Source organism: Crocodylus porosus, unplaced genomic scaffold (genome assembly GCF_001723895.1).
Source record: "Crocodylus porosus isolate Cpor-Errol unplaced genomic scaffold, CroPor_comp1, whole genome shotgun sequence".
NCBI classification, from domain to species: domain Eukaryota; kingdom Metazoa; phylum Chordata; order Crocodylia; family Crocodylidae; genus Crocodylus; species Crocodylus porosus.
Window position 1 is genome coordinate 41,082,489 of NW_017728931.1, and position 25,626 is coordinate 41,108,114.

At 43.3% G+C, this 25,626-nt stretch overlaps 1 protein-coding gene across 1 annotated transcript in view; it reads right to left on the reverse strand.

Annotated features, from left to right (window-relative positions):
- Positions 1-15,920, reverse strand: part of CREB3L2 (cAMP responsive element binding protein 3 like 2) — a 113,369-nt gene extending 97,449 nt beyond the window's left edge. Inside the window, exon 1 of the mRNA XM_019544664.1 lies at positions 15,504-15,920. Coding sequence (XP_019400209.1) covers positions 15,504-15,605 — 102 coding nt within the window. The 5' untranslated portion in view covers positions 15,606-15,920. The remainder of the gene's footprint in view (positions 1-15,503) is intronic.
- Between the last annotated feature and the right edge of the window lie 9,706 nt (positions 15,921-25,626).

Genomic DNA, 25,626 nt, shown 5'->3' on the forward strand with positions numbered 1-25,626 from the left:
ATGAACTTATAGGCAGCCATCAGGTCGCCTCTCAACCTTCTCTTGCGGAGGCTGAAAAGGTCCAGTTTCTCTAGTCTCTCCTCGTAGGGCTTGGCCTGCAGGCCCTTAACCATACGAGTGGCAAGATCTCGTTTTCATTTAACGTGTGTCTTATGGTCATTACATAATGCAGATATTTGTGGTACAGCATGATGCTGTACCAAGTCAAATGCCATATAAAATTATTTCCCTATGGTTAACAAAAACTTGCAATCTCAAATAATTAAGTCATTTTTGATTGACAAGACTTATTTTCCATAAAACCATGTTGACTGGGACTAACTGTGTTCTTCATCTACTGAACCCTATATCTACTTTTCAGTAAGTTTCTCCACTTTATCATTTCTCGTTTATATTTATTGCTTTTTATTTCCCCATTTCCCTTCCTCCAGGTGCTGCTTCTAGTGTTACAGTATGAAAGAGGAAAAAAAATCGTTCCCCTTTCCCCCACAAAAGACCACCAAAAATAAGGTAAGTAGTCATGAGTGTTCAAAAACTTCTTTATGAACAATGACAAAACATTGTGTGTGGGACATGGGTACTAGTATTCTAACTCAAAAGACTAAAAGTAGAAGACATCTTTGTCCTGTTACAAAAGTTACAGCAAAAACCAGAGTTTCAGCAAACTATCCATTCTCGTACCAGTACTGAAAATGATATAATTAGCCAGAATATGAAACTGAGAGAAAATCCTCATGCTCAGTGTTATTTAAACAAACTGTTCTGATCAGTCCCTTTCCGCAAACACCTGCCAAACAAATGCATAGTGTGTGTGTGTGTGTGTGTGTGTGTGTGTGTGTGTGTGTGTGTGTGTGTGTGTGTGTGTGTGTGTGTACACAGAGACACATCCACCAGCAACCTCTTGTTTCTTGTGGCTCCTCTTCAGATTGCCCCAGATTAGTCATTTACTTTTAGGTATTACAGATGCAAAGGTCTAAAGGCATTGTTCAAATACAGTAATACTAACATCATCAAGACTATCGAGCCTGAGGCCTATCATAACACATCCATGTATGGTTCCCAAATCTGCAGTTTTTGCTATCTTATCACTACTCCAGTGTCATGTTTAATTTGCCATCCACACTCATCCCCTAGCTCTTTTGACACGGCTGCTTTCCAGACTCCCCTTCTTCCCCCTCATTTTCCCTCCACCTACCCTGATTAAACAACTATTTCAATCATTTTTCCTCCTGCTGCCTTAGGAACCACAACTTTTCCACCAGCAGTCTCTTGTCTTTATTTTCTAACCTACTTTTTGTCAAAGTATCTGCAGATGTAATTAGGAGCACAGAACTGGAAAGGACCTTGAGGTTCACTGAATCCAGATTCCTCCTATTGCAGGCAACCACAACGCAGAATGCCTTCATAAAATGACTGAACATAATCTCAAAACTCGTTAAGCTTTTCACCCTCACTATGCTTATCAGGAGGCAGGTCCAAAGACCCTATGCACTTTATTTTTAAAAATAAATTGAGACACTTCCCACACTGGTCCTGAGTCACACTGGCAGTTTTTGTGGTTTTAGTCACACTTTCCGATTAAAAGGTCCATCTCTCCCCCTACAACTTTGTGAAAGGCTACCTAAACAAAGGAACCTCAATACAGACATAATCTTGGGTAGTAAAGCAGGAGTTCTATCGAGCTCTTTCATCTGTAACCACTCTGATAGCTATTAATTCAACTGTAGTCACAAACACAGTTGACTTGCTTGAATTAATGGTCTAGAATCACATGGATAATAGGAAAGAAGGTAAGTTTACTTTTCTGAGCGGAACGAGCATCCTAGCTGTCCCAGCACTCACTCTGAAATGTAATGGTGAGAAACAAAAGGCCGAAGCCCGAAAGACATTGCAAAAGACTAAATTTGAGGGAAGAAAAATATTTCACATTTACTAAGGCTGAAGTGTCTTCTAACGAAGTACCAGAGTTACTTTCTGCAGTGTTTTTTCCTTTAAATGAGTTATGCATGAGCAAAGCTTTCCAGCTGTCAGCAGAGTAAGCTGGCTAGGCATCCCAAGGGCAGAGTTAATGCACAATGAAATCTCACATCTGGAGGCCTGCGGCAGGCGCCAGCTTGCTCCCTTCCTAGCTCGATTAAAGGGTCTTTGTCATTTGTTAACTGTGCTCATGAACCCTTCACATGCGTACCTAGTAGGTTTCCCTTCTTTGCTTCACCTCAGGGGAGACTGGCACTGGAATGAGAAGGGACAGAGGAAACACAAGCTTTGTTTAAGAGTCCAAGAGAGCAGTTTGTTTCTATGAGTCACGTCGATGAGGAAGGGCAAGTGGAACGCAACCACTGAACACGCACATCCTCAGCTTGGTTCTTATTCACTTCCATGTTCCACAAAGTAGCAGAGGAGAAAGATTAGGCACTAACTACATCGTTTTAATTAAAAACAAACAAACAAACAAAAACCTGACCCTACCTCCACTTCTCTTCCTATTCACAACCCTCTCCTCCCCCCCCTCAAAAACTTAGCCAAAAAATGTGAGAGCAGAATCAATCTACACAGCTGTGCAAGCAGAGTGGTGAGAGGAAGGGGGAGGGAGCTGGGGAAGGAAACTCTAGCTGTAAAAAACTGAAGGAACGAGACGTACAATCAACACTGGCAACTAGCCCAGTTAGATAGAATTACTCCGAGATGAGAGGGACAGATGTTCTGCAGGAAGCCGGCAGCCCTCTTGTATTAGAGACTGACTCGTCACTGAAAACATACTATTTAAAAAGCCATATTTTCCTCTCCCTTTAGTCTTTATTAGCAAATTGTTGTTTGAGAGCGTCTCCTTCTTACTGCTAATTCCTCCTATGCCAGCCTGATTCTATTTGTAGTGTTACAACCCTTTCCAGAGCAACTGTCATATTACTACTTCTGCTGTCAATTAGGAGTTAATCAGTTCCTTCTGCTTACTTGGCAGGCATTGTTGCCTTGCCTTTTCTTAAGTTTTTGGTCTGAATAATTTTTTTTCAGTGTTAGTTTTACTAACAAGACAGTTTTTTCACTAGTTGCTAGATGCTCTAGCAAAAACTCTGAAGAACTAGATAGGCATGGAAAGGCACCTAAGGCCATACTCCTTTCCATCCCCTTTTTCTGCTATCCAAGGCACTGCTGTTTCCACCCTGTGGAGGGGGGTGACTGAAAGGAGTCCCATGCCTTTTACATCACACTGGGTGCAATAGTCCAGATCAACTTGCAAAATAGAAAAAAATTGAAAAAAAGTGTCTCAGCCTCAGCAGCAAGGTAAATTTGAAGCACCTTGTTAAAGCCTGGCTTCTGCTCTTGTTTAAGTTAACAGTAACACCCTGACATGAGAAACTGGGTCTCCTATCCCTAAAGGGACATATACCCACATCACACCTCTTATTTCAAGTGGCAATATCTACTTAAGGAAAAGAGTTAGATCAAAGGATTATAGGGCATTAGAAAACAGATCCAATTCATTCTGGCACCACTGTAGCAACAGAGAGCTTGCCCAGTACCTGAGGTTCCCAATCGTCCAAGAACCACATATGTGGGTAATACTTCTCTTGAGCCTTTTCTTTTGGAAAGGGATCTCTGTAGCATCCTTTTTCTTCACTTCCCTACCATCTTACTGGCTTTACTTTCCCTCAGGCTTCTGGACATATCAAATGCACTGGATGAAGAGTGATGCCTGAAAACCTTGAGTACCTCTGGCAATATTAATCAATTAAGAAATTAATCGAAACAAGCAGGCTGGTCTCTTCTTTCCTTACTGTCACATGTGTGAAATGATGACATGAACCCCACTGCAATCACCATGGGGACACACTTTCTTGGCAGAGAAAAGAAAAAGGATGAAGGCGTCGCATTTTTCATCAGATTTCTGCTCCTCACCACAAAGGAGCAGCACCACACAGAGAGGAAGATTTAAAGCTGGTTGGTGGCATGTGGCAAGAACATTAGTGCCCTCCCCAAGTCTCAGCAGTCAAAAAAGGTCACTGGCAGCCTTCAGTAACACACGTGTAGAGAGGGCAACTATGCAAATAGCTTTATTAATACAAGTCTTGACCAGCTATCTAGCATCTTCACAGTTCCTCAACTTGGCCCTGTTACACAATTAAATACATTCCCCTCCACTGTCCACACTCTTAGTAGTTCTACTTTAAAATGTGAACCAAAAGTGTCTTTGTGCTTGGGCCTCGCATCTGTTAAGCACTCAACAGACAAACGGTAAATACAGTCTCTACCTAAAATACTTTGTAGTTTAAGATAACAAACAGTGGAAAAATGCTGAATCCAAGATTATAACACATTTGCTGTTTAAAAATAAATAAATAAATAAGGTTCCCCAAGATTAAGATTTTTTTGCCTCATTTTGGGTTGACTCAATGCCCCATTTACTCTTGCAACCTAAAACATGTATATACCTCACTCGCACAGGATGTGTCAACCATCTAATTTTCCCAGTGCCCATTTCTCATGACCTAGAAGCAGCACTCCAGTTTTTACTCTTCCACTGTAATTTTTGCCTTTTCCTCCTTCCTCCTGGGTCATCCAAAGACTCGCAATTCCAAGCCAGAAGCATTTGTTTTAAAGCCTCATCCAGCTGCTTGAGCAACTGTTTGGTTTGGTTTTTTGGGGGGTAGGGAGAGAAAGAGTTGCATACAGTCAGTAGCAACATAGGGACATTTGCATGTGGCACAGGACCCAATTAAAAAACTATTTTGGAAGACTTGGGAAGTTCTGAGTTAGATCCACAACTTGGAGAAGACAAATGTCACCTCACCATAAGTCCAATTCTCAGCCCGTGCTATCCAGAGAACCACAGTTGCTGCAGCCAGTTAAAAGGGCCTTCAGAAACCACTGACAGCCTTTTCACTCTTCTGTGTGTATCTGAATGAAAGAGGAACTAGAGGGATGGCAAAAATAAGGTTTTCCCTCCTGAACTGGGAAAACTTGCAATGCACTATGTTGCAACAGGGACCCTAGAGACCTGAGCATAATTCTTGTCTTCTGGCAAAGACAAACTGGGCCTGAGCGTAGGAGTAGGGTTGACAAACTAGACAAAGGCAAGCAAAGGGGCCTATAAAAGGCAGTATTGATGCTAGGTCAGGAGGCCTTTAAAAAGGGCTATTAAGGTTAAAAAGGTCTTCGTATCCTCAAGAGTCTATTACCTAGACTAGAGAAAAGAGGAAGCCCAAATTCCATTGAATGTTCAGGTAACAGAAGAAATGGATTTGAAATGTAGAGAAATAGTTGCCCTGGGGTGATGGCGGGGTGGAGGTTCCAAGGGAAACTAAACAGCAGAGCTTGACAGATCAATGGACAAAGCAGGAACAGATGCTATCTAACCAGAAAGAACATATTAAGGCTGATAAGCCAACTACAGTGGTCAGAGAAAGGATGTCTACATCATAGTCCTAAAGTCTACAGACATACCTGAGCTAATGCAGCAGCTATTAGCAATGTAGACCAGAGCAGCATATATTGCAGAACCTGCTCAGGAAACTGGATAAACACCTGGGCTATGCACGGAGTAGTTGCACGGGTTCGTACTTCAAAGTCCTGTTAAGAGCTATGCTGCTACTTGCACCCAAGTTGAACTAACTTCAAACTAACTAGGTTAAGTGTACGCAATCTGAAGGCACACTTTTGGACTGCAACTTAGAAGCACCCCTTCTTGTGCTGCAACTAAGCTGAAAATGCTTCATCTAGTTTCGTACCTTTTTATGCGCTGATCTGTCTATACAGAGAAGTTTTCCAGAATAACTACAGGTATACCCAAATAATTATCCCACTACATACAGGCAGTCCTCAGACTTGCAACACAATTGGTTCCTGAAAACTGTGTCTTAAGTCGAAACATTGCAACTTGGAACCAGTTTTGCCATACAAAACAATGCATTTATATTGTAAAGATACCAGATCGGGGGGGGGGGTGTCACACATCCCTCCCTCATCCCACCCCATGCCCTCCTGGACAAGCAGCAGGAGCTGCTGGACAGGCTGTGGCTTTTCCTGCGGCCACCTGCCTCACCCCAGTACGAGTTGCCAGGGGATCGGCCAGATGAGCTGTGGCTTCTCCTGCAGCCACCCAGCACAGCCCCAGAACTGCCTACCTCGTCCCGGTGGGGGCAGCCAGGGGAGCAGCTGGACGAGCTGCTGCTTGAGCCACAGCTTCTCCCGTGGTTGTCCAGCGCAGCCCTGGCACTGCCTGCCTTGCCCCCACGGGGGCAGCTGGGGGAGCAGCTGGACAAGCTGCAGCTTCTCCCACCACCCACAACCCCTGCTCCTAGAGCCCAGTGCAGCCCCAGCTGGGCAGTGTTTGTCCCACCCCGTTCCAGACCCAGTCCCCAACTCCAGCAAGGGCCCTGACCTGCCCTCCCACAGCCCTTTCTTTCCCCCTCCCCTTCCACTGACAGACCTGTATCCAGCATCATAAAGTTGAAATGCATGTCTGAATTTCAAAACTCAGGTGTCAATTTACAAACATCGTAACTGCAGTTCATCGTAACTCAAACCGTTGTAAGTCAAGGACTGCCTGTATAGCTGCATCATTATAACTACCTATGTGGACACTATTCTAGCATAGCTGCTCTATTCCAGATCTCACAGTCAAAGACTTTGGACATATCATTTAAACCAAGGACATTTTCTGCCATCAGGAGACCAGGAGATTGTAGATGAGAGCATCCACAGTTTGGAGATGGAGTTGTGGAGGCTTTAGTTAGAAAGAAGACAACATACATGAAACTTAATAAACCACTGCAGGTGTAGTGTATGACTGAGGAAACTACCCAAGGAAGTAAGAAACCTAGAATGAAACAGCAGGGCCAGGTCAAACTCTCCCAATTGCATTTGCCTACCACCCCAGCTGTGGAAAATGGAGATGCTCACAAAAAGAAAGCAACAGAAGAGATTGAGAGGAGTCAGTCTTATTGCAAAGCTTTCTGAAGGAACTCAAGGGGACTTGGAGCTGATTAAGTCAATGTGAAAGGTCCTTTTTAAGGGTGTGAGACACAAGGTCTGCAGACCTCCAAGGATAAACTCCCTTCATTCTCTTCCATTAGTCAAATGAAGTGCCCTCGCTCAACTTTACAATGTTCCCAGCTGCAGGACAATGCCAAAGTTAACAATAAATGTACTTATCCAAACTATTGTGCTCTATCCACTCCATGATTAACCATATATTTTTACTTATCCACAAGGGGATCCTTCAAAATATAAAGAGAAACATTTAGCTGTGTGGGATATTGTTTACCAGACCAGCTGCCAGGCATATAAATAGTGTTTTCTGTAGAACATGTGAAGACTTGCTCTCCCATACCATTCCCAAAACAGATGTGCACAGGTTCACCTCCCACCTCATCATGGATCCAGTCCCTTAAGTGCACAGTTACCAAACAAAGCTCAGCTGGAGAAACCCCAATACACTTCGTTCTTCTACATTTAACTGGTAGGAAATACAGTGGCAGAGTGAAATTTCAAACCACCATGTGCATGTCTCTCGGCTCTTACTAAAAGAAGAAATAGTTGCAGATTTAGACATCATAAGTACTCAGCAGATCTCCTGGTAAATAAGTATGTTCCTCTTACTTAAGCTGGAAAAAAAGAGGACAGAGAAATAACTAGTTTTAAGTACGTAGTAGAGAGCAAAAATAGTCGACTCCTACCATTCCTCCATATGGTTTCTTCATGAGACAGAAGGACTGTCTCAAGTTTTGTTTAAAACTTCTGCTTTTTAATTTTTATATGTTTACAGCTGAAATAACAGTTCTCCACTTCCCCCTCTTTGCTACAGGACTATAGCCCATTCTTTGGAAAGCCCTGCTTAATGGCTTCAGGCAAGGCTGCAAGCCCAGTTGTAGCATTGCCTTCCATGCTCAACTACTGAAGGAAAGGGATGCAAAGTTCAATCCGTTCCCTAAGCACAGACAGTTAAAACCACACATGTAACAGGCCAGCTCTGCACCACTGGCAGAGGTCAGCTGCAGAAGCAGCTATATTTGTACTACCCCCAAAAAGACTGTGCCCAGGGCTACTGTCCCTGCCACCTCCACCTCAATTATGCTACTAGTCATAACCAAAAGGTAAGATGGGGTGACCTGCCTGTTTAAGTAAATGCATCAGTGCTAACAGAATCAAAATTAAATTAAATAAGAAATGATATTCTTGCAGTACTTTCAGTCACACAGGCATTTAAGTCAAGGAATACAAAATTTGTGCTTTTCACTGGAACAACAACAACATGGCCACTCAGAGAAAAAAGTTAATTCCATGGGAGCCATAAAAGTGAATTTGAGCATATGTAAAGTTTAACATCGTATCACATTTAAATGATATGGCCCACGTGCCACAAGTGGAGAAATACAGGCAATCCAACAAAGTGCGTTCAGTGTACTCTTTCTGTACAAGTCATCAGAATACTAAGCAGCAGACAGCGATCAGAGTGTGTGTGTGAGAGAGGAAATGAGTCACTGCAAAGTCCTCAGGGGATTCGCTGCCTTGTAATAGACATTTTTTATCTGAGAGATAAGAATGGGTCAAAGTTTTCCCCAGCGTTTCCTACAGGACTATCACAACTCTGACTTTTCTAAACCCTGTACTTTATACATTTGCATTTAAGGAGCACACAATCAGCCTGCAGAAACCCAAACCAGGAAACAATGCATCCCTTTATACATGCACACAGATTGCACATGCCCACAGACTCAAACCATGCATGTGTTCTGAAGCTAAAGTATTTATGACAAACAACAACAGCATCTTCACAAAACTGAATCTCTTACAAATACCATACCAGCACCTAGATACAGGCTAACATTTTCCAAAGCAACTCAAGATGCCCAAAGTAAAATCACTTTGAAAGACTTGGATGTCAAAGGATGGGCACACAGCACCTTCTGATAAATCAGGCTGCTGCAAACTGCCTTGAGGTGAAGCACCCATGATCACTAGCTTCACTGTTGCCCAACATACTTACACAGCCAAACACAGCTTCAATTCAGCTCCACAACTGTATCACCTTTGGAACATGGATGTCCTCAGTGAGCATCCCTGCTTACATCTACCTGCACTGTGCTGCTGCACAGAAGCTGCAACAAGCAACCAGAGGGTTAAATACCACAAACTAGGAAACATCACCTCATCAGTATCAGATAAGCCTCTGACATTTAAAAGTCCTTTATAAAAGGACCATCTGCCTTTTGATTGCCTTTGAGCAATGGAACAGGTAGCTGGCATTTCACAGACTGTTTGTCAACAGACACATCCATCTGCATCAGGTTCTGGCATTTATCACTGTAAAGCACAGCCCAGCTGGAAGGGCATCATGGCACATCAATCCTAATGGAGACCCAAAAATGTAGAACTCTTCATTTGCCTGCCTACATCTAACAGATGCTAGAAGAAGTGACAAGAAGGTGGGAACTTACAAACCAGAACGAGTTTAGCCATCTTCAGGGATGCACAAGTTTTGTGTTTGCGTTGCTGGACTTGAATTAGGAGCCTACAGGACAACTTGCTGGCAAAACATGAAAGTGAGACTGGGCAGGCCAAGTTGGCATTGATGCAATCAGACAAATTTATGAGAGAAAAAGAGAAGACACAAACATATGTACAGTAAAATATAAAACACCTTTGGGAAATCTTTAAATCTTCTCTTTCCTTAAAAGGTAAGCTAAAATGCCTGGAAAAGTAAGTCTTATAGAACCATTTGGGATCTCAGGATGCTTAGCAGAAGATGCAAGACTTTGGTAACTTGTTAAAAAAAATAAATAAATAAGTCTAAAGGCCCACTGCCTGCCAAAACCTGTATTCAGCTCTTCAGGGCTCTCCTTTTCTCCAGCAACTGCCAGTGACCTCACCAACACCTACAGCTGAGCACAGAGCTGAATTCCTTAAGGTGCTCTAAGTATCGCTGAGATCATCAGCGGGTGCAAGCAAAATGCAAGGCCCCCAGGGGCTGAATTTTGGCACTGATAGTTAAGGTAGTGTGGAACCTTCATATTAAAGTCACATCTGTTGAAATGTATTTGTGCATTACACTCTGCAAGATTCAATTTATTAACCAGGCCTGTGAACAGCTTTTGTGGGGGTTTCTAAACAACATTTTTAACTTCTTTTACATAAATGTAAAAGGCAGCTGCCTTTCAGAATTCTCATCTTCCTCTACACCTCCTCACTACCCCCTAGTCAGAGATCTGGTTGCAGGAGGAAATAGATCCTCCCTCTTCTTCATGAGCTTTTCCATCATTTCCACGACTCCCTTGTCTTTGCCTATTCTAAATCAATACCAGTTACTGGCTATACAGGACAGCTTTTCTGGGTTGTTTAGGTCTCTCTTGGCTATGTCCCTATATACTCAGCTGCTTGCAGAGCATATTACTTATTCACAAGTTGAGACTGGCACAGGGACGTTCACAGAAGATTGGGTTTCATGAGCAGCCTTCTAAAAGGGGCAAATACATCTTCTGAGGTAGAACTTGGGGGACAGTGTCATGTTTAAACCACAGCTACACACCCAGGTAAGAATACGCACCCCTTGGACTGTCAAGTGAGATAGCAATATTCATCAGCCATTCTTTAAAGACTATGGGAAGGTTAGCATATCGTTTACAAGAGCAAGAAAGTGAGAAAAAACACAAGCCAGCAGACATGATCTGTACAGCATTTAATCACACCACGTGGACAAACGTAAATGGGACAGGAGCAAAGAGGTAACACCAACTGCCCACTCTGCACACCAAAGTACAGACACAGTCATAGGCCTGAGGCTGAATCAATTAATTCTTTCCAGGTTAGTCTACAGTTTAGTTTAAGCTGTGCAGATTGAACCGATAAGTAAATGAACAGACATTCACTTTTGATTCTGGAAACGCAACCACATGCCTGCAGTGACCTGGCCAGAAGCTGGGAGGCGCTAGAGCAGGTTTCCATGCTCAGCTGGAGCAGACAGACTGGGCCATGACTAGCCCGCCCACCCTGTGAGAAGAGGGAGGGTTGCAGGGGAAATGCAAAGCATCCTGGGATGCTGACAGACTGCAAGTTAATTTGAATCTGGAAGGGATCTGGGACAGAAGTTCAATAAACAGATTTACCCTAAATTGGTTAAGTCTGCTACTACATCCATCCAGGGTTGTTTTAAACTGGTTTTGGCCATTTTGAAAGTGGTTTATGTGCACCGAAGTTCTGTTGTGTTATGGATTTGAATTGGTTTCCAATCACTTATCGGTTTGTGTATAATTTCTGTCCCTAGCCCAACAGAAACACCAAGCAAGAAACTTGTACACCTGGTAAGAGCATCCAAGCCAATGAATCTTACAAAATCTGAAGCCTATACCAGAACAATGCTAATTTTCTGCACTCAGTTGAGAAACTTTTATTTATCTATATCCCACCCTATCCAAAAGGCTCAGAGTGGCTATTAAAAAGGTAGTTATGGACTCCGTATTTCATTACAGCCAGCATAATAATTTCCTCCACAGAAAAATGCACTTGCAAAATAAATAAGTCAGTAAGAGATTATTAAAAATGAATTTTAAAAAAGAGAAAGAATCAAGTTGCCGTTTTCACATCTTTTCTTGATCAGATACTGGTACTCAAGTACACCCACTTAACTCCGAGTTGCTGTCGTCTCTTCTTTTATTAGTGGCTTTCCTCAGAGTTCTTGCAACAACAGAAATACATTTTTCACTCCCATGTCTGGGTTTGGGAAGATCTCTTCATAAGGGACTTCCTGCATATACCTAAGATTTAATGCCTTTGTAGGACTCGTCTCCACAAGAGAAGCAGAGTGGACTCCATTTATACAATTAAAGCAGCTTGGCTCCATGCTTGCAGAGATCAGCAATGTCTCCTCTTGAGATGTGCATAACTCTTTGTTACCTGTAATGTTTTAAGCTCCTGTAACAGCTTTACTATGAAAGAGGGAAAAGCACTGCATTCCTGAACACTGGACAGCCAGAATGCCATTGGTTTTGTAGGCTATGCCCTTCAAGTAGCGCATGGCTTGCAGCACTTTTTGTCACTTTCCAAGAACCAAACTGGAGCTGAAAGGAAGCGTTCTAGACAAAAATAAAAACTGACACGATCTTCTGAGAAGGGCCCATGATTAAGATCACTTCTTTTAATCTTGCTAAAAAAAAAAAACCCCACACTGGCCATTTTATAGAAGAGCTTTCTATCACTGAAGATCCTGATAGCACATTAAAAAAACAAACAAACAAACAAAAACACATAACATTGGACTGCCTTCTCCTAGGTCTACCAAGCAGATAGAAATTGTACAAAACTATGCATGGTTAAACAAGATATTTAAGAAGAGTCAAGGATTTTTGTGGGCAATACCTGTTATTGGACCAACTGTATAACTATACATACAGGTAACTTTCAGGTACCACTATACCTTTCCTCTACGTCCTTCCAAACTATATAGCCGATCCAATAAAATGTCATGTACAGAAACCCTTGCCCCTCGCATTTTTTCTGGATCATCACAGCTACAACATCACCCCAATACTAATGTACATAAAAGGAGGACAGCTATACTGTGGAACAGCTGGCTTGCTCTCTACTCTCATTACCTGGAGACAAGTGTGCTTCCCAAGCCGCTAAGGCCCAGCATACAGTAAATGAGCTTCCATCTTTATTAGTGTTTCTGTATCTAAATACCAAGATCTTTGTAAAGCAACATCATTCCACATCACAGCAGAGTGGCAGAATGATACAGCCAAGTTCACAGAAGTACCTTATATTCCCTCCCTTTTCAACCAGATAGCTGATACTTATGAAATTAAGGCACAGACAGGGCTCCCTAAAACCAACACGATATAGTTTCCAAAACACCTTAGACCAAACAAATAGCATTCTTATGCTATTTCAGTCTTGGACTTCTCTTAAAAAAGAGATTTGATGAGTGTGCATGGCATTAAGTAACAGAACTTAGCACAGAGTTTCTCCACCCCCTTACCTCTTGAGACCTGGAGCAGGTGAGTGATTTATCGGTGGTCTGAGACCACAAAACACCTCTATATTAAAGGGCAAACAGACATGCTAGGAGTTGATAATACATAGACATGAGACTTTCTGAGGTGGGAAATCATCTCATTTCTATGGCAGGAGGAGAGGGGCGGGAAAGGGGTTTAACATTGGAAGCCAGCATGCTAAGCCATCTCTAACTAATTGGCTGATTCTGCATTTTGTTAGAAAAGAAAGAGTTCAGCTACTGTTCTCTGTCTTATATGGCCAACCCTGTAGCAAGTGACACAATATACTTGGTTGCAGAAGGCAGTAAGAAAGGAGAGAAAGACCCTGTCACTTGACAGTAACATCAGCAGGAAATTAAGAAGCACTGGTAGGCTGCAAGGGAAGGAGAGCACTAGCCAAAAGACAGGTTACCATGACATGTACGTTACAGGTCCAGGAAGTGGCAGAGAACAGGATTCAGGTCTCCACAGATTGCAAAACAGTTTCTGGGGAAAGAATTGAGACAAAGGTGCCAACAGCATCACCAGCAACTGCAGCCCAAGGCAAGTAAGTTGGAATTGGAAGATTTCCTTGCAACCAAGCACCATGTATGCACTGTGTGCGCGCTGGGGGAGGGGGCTCTTAAGTAACATGCGTCATAATCTATATGAGAATTTTAAACACAAAAGTTAACAAGTCTCATTTTTCCACGTGCAAGAAGGCCTACGTGGATGAACCCACCATAGGAATTGTTCCAGGTTGGCATTGTAAAGTTATTGCAAAGGGTTTCTATGCCAAGGTCAGTTGCAAGTTTACTCTGAAGGTCTTCATGACCAGAAGCAATGAACTGTTGCAGAGAGAGCCTTAATTTACCCAACTCCCTAATCTCTGTCCAAACAGACTGAAAACCTTCTGGTAGTAGAGCAACTTGAGATTTTCAGTTTTGTTCCATCTAGTAAAATGAAGTACAGGCATACCTCAGAGATATTGTGAGTTCGGTTCCAGACCACCGCAATAAAGCGAATATCGCAATAAAGCAAGTCACATGAATTTTTTGGTTTCCCAGTGCATATAAAAGTTATATTTACACTATGCTGTAGTCTATTAAGTGTGCAATAGCATTATGTCTAAAAAAACAATGTACACACCTTAATTAAAAAATACTTTATTGCTAAAAAATGCTAACCAATGGAAAAATGGTGCCGATAGACTTGCTCGATGCAGGGTTGCCACAAACCTTCAATTTGTAAAAAACGCAGTATCTGTGAAGCGCAATAAAGTGAAGCACAATAAAATGAGGTATGCCTGTAATCTGGCAATACACTGAATCCAGTACTTGGTACAATGTTGCACAGACCATTTTACTGAATTCAGTCAAAATCTGGACCACAGCCACCCAAGTAAAAGGAGTGTTTCAGCCATTGTAAAAACCAGATTAAAAGACAGAAAATATTTTTGCCTATGACATGGTTGTGGAAGAGGGTAGTACTGTGGGCTGGGAGGAATTGTTTTTCCCCTTTCCGATAGCAATCTGGGAAAATAGCTTAAAAGAAAAACGTTTGGCCTGCTTCAGCAACTCAAGTTGAACATCTGGCTACAGCTGTTTTCCTAGCATGCAATGCTGTTCCTCAATAAGAATTAAGAGAGCAGTTCTCAAATTAAGAGAATCTCAATAAAAGGCTGATTTTCCTCCCTTTATTCACCACAAAATCTTCTGGGAAGTAGAGCTTAACATCTCTTTGAAGCAGAACCCCTAATGATGGTAGTGGGTAGCAGAATGCCAGCACCCCAGTCAGCAAAATTTCAAAGTTGTGGAATTCACCCAATCAAAGAATAAGGCCTTTATGGGAAAAGCTTCCGTGTCTGTTATTTTCGTACTGACGGTTTAAGTTAAACCTTACCAAACCTCTTAATTTGCACGAAGACGGGGAATAAAATCCAAACCACAAGTTATACAATCGCGTCTGCCTTTGCAGTTTAAACGAAGTCTGAAAACGGTTCATGAAATTACTTGCATGCCAACACCACCAGGATGCATTAGGGGGACCAAGGTCCCCCTAAGTGTTATTAAAGTCATTAACAGTCTTAAAAGGGGCTCTGAAAACAAAATGCAAGCGCATTTTAGCCATTCCCTGGTTGCATCAGTTGTTCCCTTTACCTCTTCTATTATAAAGATTACAGCCCGTCCTCCCCCATTATAACTGGAAAGCAGTTTTGGCTCATGAATGTGGGAGAGTCCAAAACAGCTCTAGCAGGGCTAAAGCAGCCCAAGTTATGCCTAAGAGGGAAGGAGGATGGCATTCCTCCATGGGCACAAATCCAGGAAGGGGATTTTAATGCTTAGGTTTTCAGGGCACTGAATACGCTGCCCCATGTCTGCTTCTCTTCCCACCCCCCCGCCCCAAGGGCTGATGCTGTTCCCCCCGCGTTACACTACCTCCTTCTGGCAACGTGGGTACAAGATGATGTCCCTCTGCCCCAAATACAAGCCAGACCCCCATCCCCTCCCACGGCCCAGGGCTGCTGCTCCTCACCGTGTTGTACAGCAGGACTTCGGAGTCCACAGGCTCTGACAGCTCGCTCAGCTTGCGGTCCAAGCGGAACAGGCTCTGATCCCCACTTTCCAGCACCTCCATGGTGACCTAGGGCCACAGCCGAGCCTGGGGACGTGTATTGGGGGCACACTTCACTGGGGGCTGGAGGCTTGCAGGGAGCAGCCCTGGTCCATAAGACCAGAGGTCTCCTCCTCCCCTCCGCACCGGAGAAAGGCTAGAGGACAGGATCTCAAGCCAGAGCAGAGCCCCTCTCCCCCGCTGTCCAGCACTCAGGGCTGCACCCCCCTGACTGTGTGCACGCAGCTGACCCGCAACGGGGGGGAAGGGGCTTTACCAGCTCCCTCTATCAGCTGGGACCCTCCCCACAGCTGCTTCAGGCTTAGCCGGGCTCCAGCCAAGCCCCACCCCCTACACGAAGTCTGCCAATCGCGGACGGGACTCCAGCTCCCTCTGCAGGCTCTGCCCAATCAGACCTTAGGAGACCGGGCGCTGTTTCCCAGCTGTGGAATGCGGGCGGGGGCTCCACATGCGTGGCGTCATAGAAGGGTGTAGGGCCCCCGATGTGGGCGGGAGCTCCATGATGTGTAGCATCAAACAGGGGGTGGCCCAATAAGAACGCTCGGAGCGCGATGAGCGGAAGCTGGGGCCAATGGGATAACGCCAAGACTGCAGGGACGGCCGGAGCCCCGCCCCCCCGGCGCTGGAATGTGGAGGGCGCGGCGCTGTGCGGGCTGGGAGGGGGCTCCTCTCACGCTGCCCGGCGAGCACAGGGCAACCGGCCCGGGGCCCGGCCGTCTGCGTCTGCCTTTCCCTCCCCTGTGGGAACCCCCCAGGCTAAGCACAGGGTTTAGTCCGCGCCTCACGCTCTGGGCTTTGCCCAAGACAGCCATTCCCGGGCACTTCATGCGGGAGCCGGGGCTTGGCCCTGTGTAGGATGTCAGAAGAAAAGCACGACTTCTGAGGGCATGACTTAGAGGGAAGGCTGAAAGAGCAGGCTTATTTAGTTTGGAGAAGAGGCGGTTGATAACAGTCTTCGGTAGCCAAAGGAGGATTATAGAGAGGACACAGATGTACTTTCCTCTGCAGCCATCAGGCACAGGACTAGAAGCAATGTACTCAAGCTGCAGCAGAAGCAATTTAGGTTGGAGAGATTCTAAGGTTGCTTTTAGCCTAAGCACAATCTTTTTGTTATGAACCCGTGTTTGCACGTCCCCGAATAAACAGGTTTGATTCAGATTTGAGGCTTTTGTCTGGCAACAAAACCCAGCCCTAACAGATGGACCAGCCAGTTGTCCCATGTGAAGTGCCTGCAAAGTATCAGAATAAAAAAATTGCAGCAGAACAAAAGCAGTTAATTTATTTCCCACTTAAGCCTTGCATGTAAACAACTGTCCCATGCCTGTTTTGATCCAAATTTTGATCAAATGGCCTCAAGCGTGGCTTCCTTCCCCTCCCCAGATCACACAGATCCGCGTGGGCAATTCTCCTCCAGGATCCTTCTTACTCCACCCAGCCAACAGCTGCATGAGCAGCAGCAAGAAAACAAATAAGGGCAATCTGAGAATGAGCAGGCACCAATAAATGACCAGCTTGTGTTGAATCGGGTATGTTGCCAAGGCAGCTATTTTAGCTATCTACGTCAGAACACGCTTGAACGCTTTCTGCATCGGTGCCAGAAAGCAAATAAGAATCCATCTGAGAGAGAAGGAGTGTTTCTAGGGGACTCACAGGACCCTAAGGTGTAAAGGGAAGAGATCCTGTTCACCTTAATGAAATTCTGTGCTATCTAAGGCTAAAAATAAACAGGTTTGATTCAGATTTGAGCCTGTTGTATGGCAACAAGCTTCAAGCCTTACAGACGGGCAAGCCTGTTGTCCCACATGAAGTGCCTGCAAAGTATCCAAATGAAAACTTTGCTGCAGAACAATCACAGCTCATTTGAGTTATTTGCTACTTACGCCTTGTGTGTAAACAACTGTCCCATGTCTGTTTTGATCCAGGTCAAATCTCAGACTAATCAACCTTGAATTAAACCGGTTGTCTGTTTTTAATTTAAGAAGTCACACCAATGGACACAAGTCAGGTTGTGGAATTTATGGCAATATTGCCCATCACAGATGGATCCAATATTAAATTGACTCTGTTCTGATCTCTATATAGAGCACCAGTAAAATGAATGTGAAATCTTTTCCTTACAAGGGCGTGATTCAAATTGTACACAAGCTGGTAGTAACAGTCAGGTACAGACAACAGACAGATACAGACAACTGTTTTATGGTTTGTTTGAAGTTCTTTAGTTATTTCAGTCTAAAGTATGCTAGGTAATAGCCCCAGAACTAAATTAATTTCCAGATCCAAAAGGTAATCCCTTCCAGGACAAGACTGAAGTACAGCAGAGGGACATTACTAGTAGATACACATTACCACTTCCTGGACCGTACCAGTCCTAGAGAGACTGTTATTCTATAGGGAATAATTCAGCATTTGCAAAACAATCTCCTGGTCAATCTCCTGGTCAAATTCAGTCTCCAAAACATTCAAATTTACCTCAAATTATTTACCTTAAAAAAAAAAGAAAAGGCAGGACAATGCATAAGATGCTGTTTAGCAGCTGGACACTATCAAGAGATTACACCAGTGGTTCTCAACTTTTTAGACTTAAGGCATCCCTTGGAAAATGCCAGCCCTTAGCTTTCATTCACATTTTGACTACAGAAAAATAATAGGGCAATTCTTCTGTTACAAAGAACTCAGAAAGACTACAACAGGTGAGCATGTTTTTGACATGATGGATACTACAGAGGCCTCATCTGGTTTACTGTGTCCAGGTTGGGCTTCAGAGTTCAAGAAGGATGTGGATAAACTGGAAAGAGTCCAGCAGAGAGCAGCAAAAATTAGAAGCTTAAGAAGTATGACAAATTATGAGGGCATGACTTATGACGAAAAGCTGAAAGAGCTAGGCTTATTTAGTTTGGAGAAGAGAAGGTTGAGGGGTGATTTGATAACAGGGTGCAAGATTTTGAGAGCCAAAACCAACAGCCAATTTTTAAGGGGGCGTATCGACTGATACCAATCCAATTTCCTATACAGCTGCATGCAGCTGGTCAGTTGTGGTGAAAGGAGAGGAGAGGGAAGTGGGGGGCAGATCAAGGGCCCTGTGGTGAGGGAAGAAGGGAGTGGGGCTGAACTAGGTGCTGCCCAGCCACGACAGGGCAGGTCTGGGACGAAGCCATGGCTCATCCAGGGGCAGCTCCCACTGCTGCTCTCGCTGCTTGCCTGGGAGGGGGAGAGGGGGCACGTGCCCCCAGATTTGCATTGGGTGGGCAAGCTGTAGCACTGCCCTTGGGGTAGGCGGTCGTGCCCCTGGGAGGGGGGGGCAATGGGGGGGCCGCAGCCATCCCAAATTTCACTGTACACCCCCCCCCAGCACCAGCACCCACTGCCCCAAGTGCAGCCCCCAGCCCCAAATGCAGCCCACCCAGCCTGTCCTGTGCAGATCTGGGGGCATTCCCCACCCCCATACCCTCCCGGACAAGCAGTAGGAGCTGCCAGGCAAGCAGTGTGCAGCAGTGGGAGTCACCCCTGCGCCCCCCTGGATGAGCCACAGCTCTGTCCCATGCCCGCTCCACCTCAGCTGGGCAGCATCTAACCAAGTCCCAGCCCCACTGCCTCCCTCACCATGGGGGGGGCGTTGATCTGCCTCTCCGCACCCCTTTCCTCCCTGTTCACCACAACAGACTTACCAGCTGCACGCTGCCAGGCTCTGCTCCTTGAGTCTTGCCCTGCAGCTGCACGTACATTTAATCGGCCAAATTATTGACTACATCAGGCCAATACCTGATATAGTCAATTTTCTTTATATCGGTGCCAATCTTAAAAGGATCTTGTGGTACCCTGGTTGAGAATCACTGGATGACACACATGAATAGTAACACAATAGTGTCACTTCAAATACTTGTTGCCTGCTATAAAAGTGTTGCTTACTTTCTGACATCTACTAGTACACTCTTAGCTGCTCACAAAATGTACACATTGCTTATTGCGTGTACAGAAATTAAGAATTTATATCAGAAAACAAAAAGGATCATTTTAAAAGTGTAAAATGCCTGTATCTGTGGCCTTGTCTATACCTCCAAAGTCTTGCCAATAGAAGTCCAGTTCTGGCAGCCAAACTATGAAAGCTTCCACGACCAGAGCTCCTCAACAGCAGCTGAACCCTCCTCCCTGCCAGCAGAGCTACTCCATCTCCACTAAGTGGAATAGGGTTTCAGCTGCAGCCTGGCAGCTAGAAGGTACATGTAGAAATTTCCACACCATCTGATGGCTGCTGTGGTCCCTTCAAAAGCTGCTACCTTCCTAAGATACACTTCAAAAACTAGCAGCACAGCTGTGGACTGAAACCACCAGAAGTGGCCTGCGTGGTCATGGAAGTTCTAGCACCAGAGCAAGGTCAGTATAGACCATGCCTGTCTCTTATTATATTACAAGCTTTTTTAGGGCAGAGGCAGTCCTCCTGTTTTTGTGCTTGAATAGTTCCTTGTTGTTCCTAGGCAGTACAATTTAACTTTAACTTTAAAATCACATATAGTTTAATTGCTGAACAAAATCTGAGATGCTAGATGGAACTGTGAGTTAGTGCACTAGCTTTTTAACTCTGTATGTACTCATTTAAAACTTTGCTTAGATTACAGTTGATCAAATAAAAGATATCACCAAAAAATCCTTGCCTCATTTATATTTCAAGAAAAAGAAAAATCACACTAGAAAAAACAAAGCATACAATAACAGGGAGTTTTTGCATTTCAGAATTGAAATATGAGGTGTTTGGATGTGAAGGTGATAGATGATGGAGATAATATGAGTACATAGGAACTGGTTATGTGGCCACTGAGGTTCAACTAGGGATTAGAGCTGCCACAGGGACAGGATTGAGACAAACTGGCATATTGATATGAGGGAAACTTCCACAAGTCCTCACACTGTTTTGCTATTTGCCAGGGAGTTAGCTGTGTCAGTCTGAAGTCAAGTAGAAGGAAGGGTAGATTTGCACCTCTGATGTGCTGAGCTTCTGCAAACAAAAGCTTATATTACATATATGTCCAAATCTACTATGCCCTCTGTCTGCCCAGGAAGCCAATCTGTGCTTTTACAGACAATTAATTCAACCATATGAGAAACTTGAAGGAAAAAAAAAACACTTCACGCACACAAAAAAAAAAAAAAAAAAAAAAGCAAACAGGAAGAACATTCAGTTGTTTTATGCACTTAGACAAATCAAAGGTTTTCTGACACCCTGAGCAAACAAGTTACCCATATAGCATGCACCATGCCAATCTTTTTTCAAACACAATGGAAGTATTCAAGCAAAATCGTGAAGCCTTATGGGATTGCTTAGCGCATAATTATAATCTTGTGTTTAACACCCATCCCAGTTGAACTTAAAAAAAACCTTGCAGATTTATGTTTTCATAGTCACGAGGAGATTTTGTCTTAGATTTGATTAAAGCAAAACACTAGAATTAAACAAGTCTCAGGATAACAGGATATTTTATGCTACTGAGTACACCAGAAGATTCATTAAGAAGGGGAAAATGTGATATTTTAGAAAATGAATTGTAAGCTATCAAGAACTGGATCTCTCAGGAGTAAATAGAGGGATCTCTTCTGGGGGTGAGGCAGGGCAGTGGACAGGGAGAGATTTCTTGTCTCTTGATGTGAATGCTGGTTGGGAGGTATGGTTTGGATTGGCAGGAGGATTTATTTGTTTGTGGTGGGATTTGGGAATGGAAGTGGTGATTGGTGGGGAAGTTGGAGTTCTCAAGTTTTGGGGTGATGTTTGGTGAATCCTCCCTGTGAGTTGTTTATTGTAGACTGCTCTGAGCCTCCTGGATAGAGCAGGGTATAAATCGAATAGATACATAAACGCTATTTCAACACAATCTCATTATTATACATAAAAAACACCACAGACTATTGTTGTTGATATTCTTTCATGAGCTAGGTCCCAGCAACACAAAGGAATAGAGCTAGTAGAAAATTGGCATTTCCATTCATTGAGCAATTCTGATGTGCAGACATTTGTTTTCATCCTAAAACTGAGGTAGTAGAGTTGAAATAGCAACAATTTTCGTGGAATAAAATGTGTCAAAGCTCTTTGATTTAAAATATTTGACCATCTTGAACCAAAAATGCTTCATTTGTTGGCAGGGGCAGCAGAGCAGTTCATTCAACTGAATAAGAACAGTTTCATTTCGGGTTAGTTCAACATTAGTTTTCCTTTCCACAAGTTGCTGTAATGCCTGAGAGTTTAATTCAGTTTCTTTACATCCCTAATCTCCTCTGTGTTTGGACTTCCTGTTTAGACATCCTCTTCCACGATGCACTATTTTGATCAAAAAGAAAAATCTGGTGTATCCTGGGATACATTGTCCAGCTACAGAGCTCGCTCATAGAGAATGGGGCCATAGGTGTGCCTGAAGCTCCACGCCCCAATTCACACACAGATTAATGCTGAACAGGCCAATGTTAAACATTTCACTTCCGTTCAACAAACCAAAATGTTTCCCATGTGGGCTGATGCCAAACAAAACTATTTTATTTCCCACAGCAGCGGGGGCGGGGGGGAGGGAGGACGACGACACACGACATTTTAGGAAAATCTGATGCGAGGTGTGCAAGGGAAGGGTGGGAGGAAGGAGTCCTCTGTCGAAGCTGCATTTTAAATCAAAATGTATTGATAGTAAATGTGTGATCTATAAACATTCCTGTTAAGATGGGCAATTCTAAATTATTAGAGATCACATACCTCAGTGGAGTAACAAGTATGAGGCAGCATGGAAAATGTCATAAACCAATTTACCTGCACCGAAAGAGGTCCCACGGTCAAGAATCTGATCTGGTGGAGGGAAAGGGGAGACTCATTAAATCCCAGCATTGTAATGTATTGCTGTTGAAGGTAATGACTTTGGACCAGCCCTGAAAAGTGTAGGCTTGCAACCTTTAAGATCACTTCCTCATCCACAAGCCACCATGACTTCATCAGAAATACTTGTTTTAAAAACCTCTGTGCATATGTTCAATGGCTGATAAGGTTCTTCTCCTCCATGCTGACAGCTGGCTGACATTACATCTCTCTAAAGTTACTATTTGAGACAGAAGTTCTTTGAACGAAGGCACTACAGGCTTTGCCCAAGAAAAGTCTAAAGGACAACAGCACTCCCTTTGTAAGGCAAAGAAATAAGATGACCAAACTAAAACACAAAAGCAGGTACTCTACCCTATGACTATGATTTTGAACAGAGGGTCAGGCCAGATCTTTTATCTGATCAGGGGGCACGGACTGAACTTTACCCTCCTCACATGTCTTTTGGGAAGAACTATTTATGTGGTAAACAAATTGTCCAATAGGTTATTACTGTCTTTTCTTTTCCGTTAACTGGGGACTGCCAAGAAATTAGGAACAAGTAAATGTTGCCTTTCCCTGATTTCTCCCTTTTTCTATCCAACTGATTGCATCCCCCTTCCTAGATCTTACCCCTTTGCTAAACCAGGCTTTCCTCTTTTAAAATTATTGCTCTCTTACAAATTCATTATTTTAATGGTGATAAAAAGATCAAAAATTGCCAGAATATTCGAAATAACTATTCACCAGGCACTGATAGCAGGCGACAGAATAACTCAAAGGAATTATCAGTGGCTATGGTGCCTTTCATTTCCAGAATGGCAGTAATTCTAGTTAGCAACAGTACTTCATCACAGTATGCCCTATCTGATGAGTGTTCAGCCTGTGTGAACTGGGTTGGGATCTAAAGTCCAATTAACAGGTGGCCACATTAAAAAAAAATGGCAGTCTTCACAGAAAGGAATAAGGGTTGAATTCTGCTTTTCCTAGGTGTCGGACAAGGGAAGAGTTGAGGTACACTGGTGCTATGGGGAAGATTCTCTGATCCCTGTCAATATTGTACCATCATACTGATAAGATCACTAACCAAAGGATCTCTCCCAGGCTGCCCGTCCAGCACAGCTTTAAGTGTGTTCAATTTCTGGAAACCAGTCTAACAGGATGTATTTTTCTGACTGTACATTAGTAAGAAGTAATGTTTGGTATTGAGGGACTGCTATTTTGAACTCTAATGCTTGTAAAGGAACTCCCCCTTTTCAGTGACAAAATACAACTAAAAGGTCATGCGTAGTCATTGGCTTGATATTAAAGCAGCTATCAAACGTATGTGTAATGCTAAAGTTTTAGTGCTGGAAGCAAAGTCATTCCTAGAAAAGAAAGTCAGTATTAGTTAGAAACTGGTGGGTTGTGCTAAATACCAGAAGAGGAAAAATAATCAGGAAAAACAAAGGAAACCGATTCTTCCTGGATAATATTAATTGCTCAGTATCCAGATACAAGAAAAAATGGAATAAGTTATATCTAGATCTGAACACCTGAGCAGCAATGACACTGAAGGTACAAAAGATTGTACAAAGGCAAACATCTTTACAGAGCTGAACAAGAACATAATTCACAGATTTCTCTTCTTGAGTCTTCCTTTCATACTGCCATTTTCTCCAATCTTGCCTACTTTGTGACCAAGTTTCTACTATGCTGTAAATCCAGACTCTCTTCCAGCAGCTTGGTGCTCTAACTTAAAAAAAGGCTAGTAATTTTCTGTGCTATTTATCGAAGCACATATGTATCTTTTTGACTCACCACACTCTTTCAGAACACAATTTGAACAGAGTGTGCATTGTATGTGTGGTAGTTATTGATTGACATAACTAGGCAAAATCCCCAATCTAGAGGGAGACTAAAGAAAGAACACCTATACACGTGGTCTGGGGAGGGTGTGTGTGTGTGGGGGGGTACTTTAATTAGAGTGGCTCTGAGAGCTGCTCTAATTAAAGCGCCCGGAGTGTCTCATGCATCAGCATCCCCACACTTCAAAATGGCAGCAGGGGAACTTTATCTAAAGCTCATTCGATGAGCTTTAAAGCACCCCTGCCACCATTTTTAAGCATGGGGATGCTAATACATGAGACAGAGAGGCTGGCTTCAGTAATTACCACGCTGCAACAGACTCGACTAAATTGAGTCTGCTCTGATTTGCTGTAATTATAGTGTGGCAGAGCAGCCTCTGTGCTTGTGTATAGACACCCAAAGAGATTACTGTCTGTATTCCAGGAGAGGGGTATATAAACACCTGCAATTTTTCTTTGTGATAGTACCTGACAGCTAGTGAGAAGCACAAAAAGGACAGAACAGCAAGGTGAAGAAGTAAACCTCAGACAACATGGAAAAAGCTCACTGAGAATAAGACGAATGAAAACAGGTGAACTAGCTATGGAGACAAGCTAAAGTTTAGGAGGAATCAGAGAAAAATAACCACAAGTTGGGGGTTTTTTTGCAGTTGAAGGCAGATGGACTAGTTAAGACAGTATCTTCTTGTACCCGTACCATTACTTGAGTTTTGATCTAGTCAACTACACAAAGGCTCAATAAAGCAATTTGCATGCTATAGTGGTTCTAGTTTGTAACCAAGATAATTCACCATTTATAAAAACCATCTTCAAGCAATGAAGAACCTTAAAGAAAAAAAAATAAAACCTAGTAAGGGAAGAATGATCTGGAATGAAGGCTTTGAGTCTCTGTACAATTGCTAGCGTTTGAAATGACACTTTTGAGCTCCTGGTGCAAAAATAAATAAATAAGGTCATAGCCTAAGATAGTAATAAGGAATAGAAAATCTGGAATTGAGTTTTTGTCCAGCAAATTAATACTCCCCACCTCTTCCTTATTGAAGACACACAAAAAATGAGACAATGTACAATGAAACTTCAGAACTAGAGGCAATGACACTTCCAAGAAGTATGCACCTATCAAGTTTGATTGATAACTCTTAGATTGCTTTGTTGTTAGAAAGCACCAGGATAAAGATGAGTGCTTTCCTATAACATAAAATAAGTCGAAAGCAGAGCAAAAAAATCTTATGCCCCTTCATATGCATTTCTTGCAGCCCGGCATGCTGTCTTTGGACTACCTGAAAATGGATGGTGTCCCTTTCCAAATGTTCTGCGGCAGCAAAGGTACCGATGTTGCACAATAACAGACTTT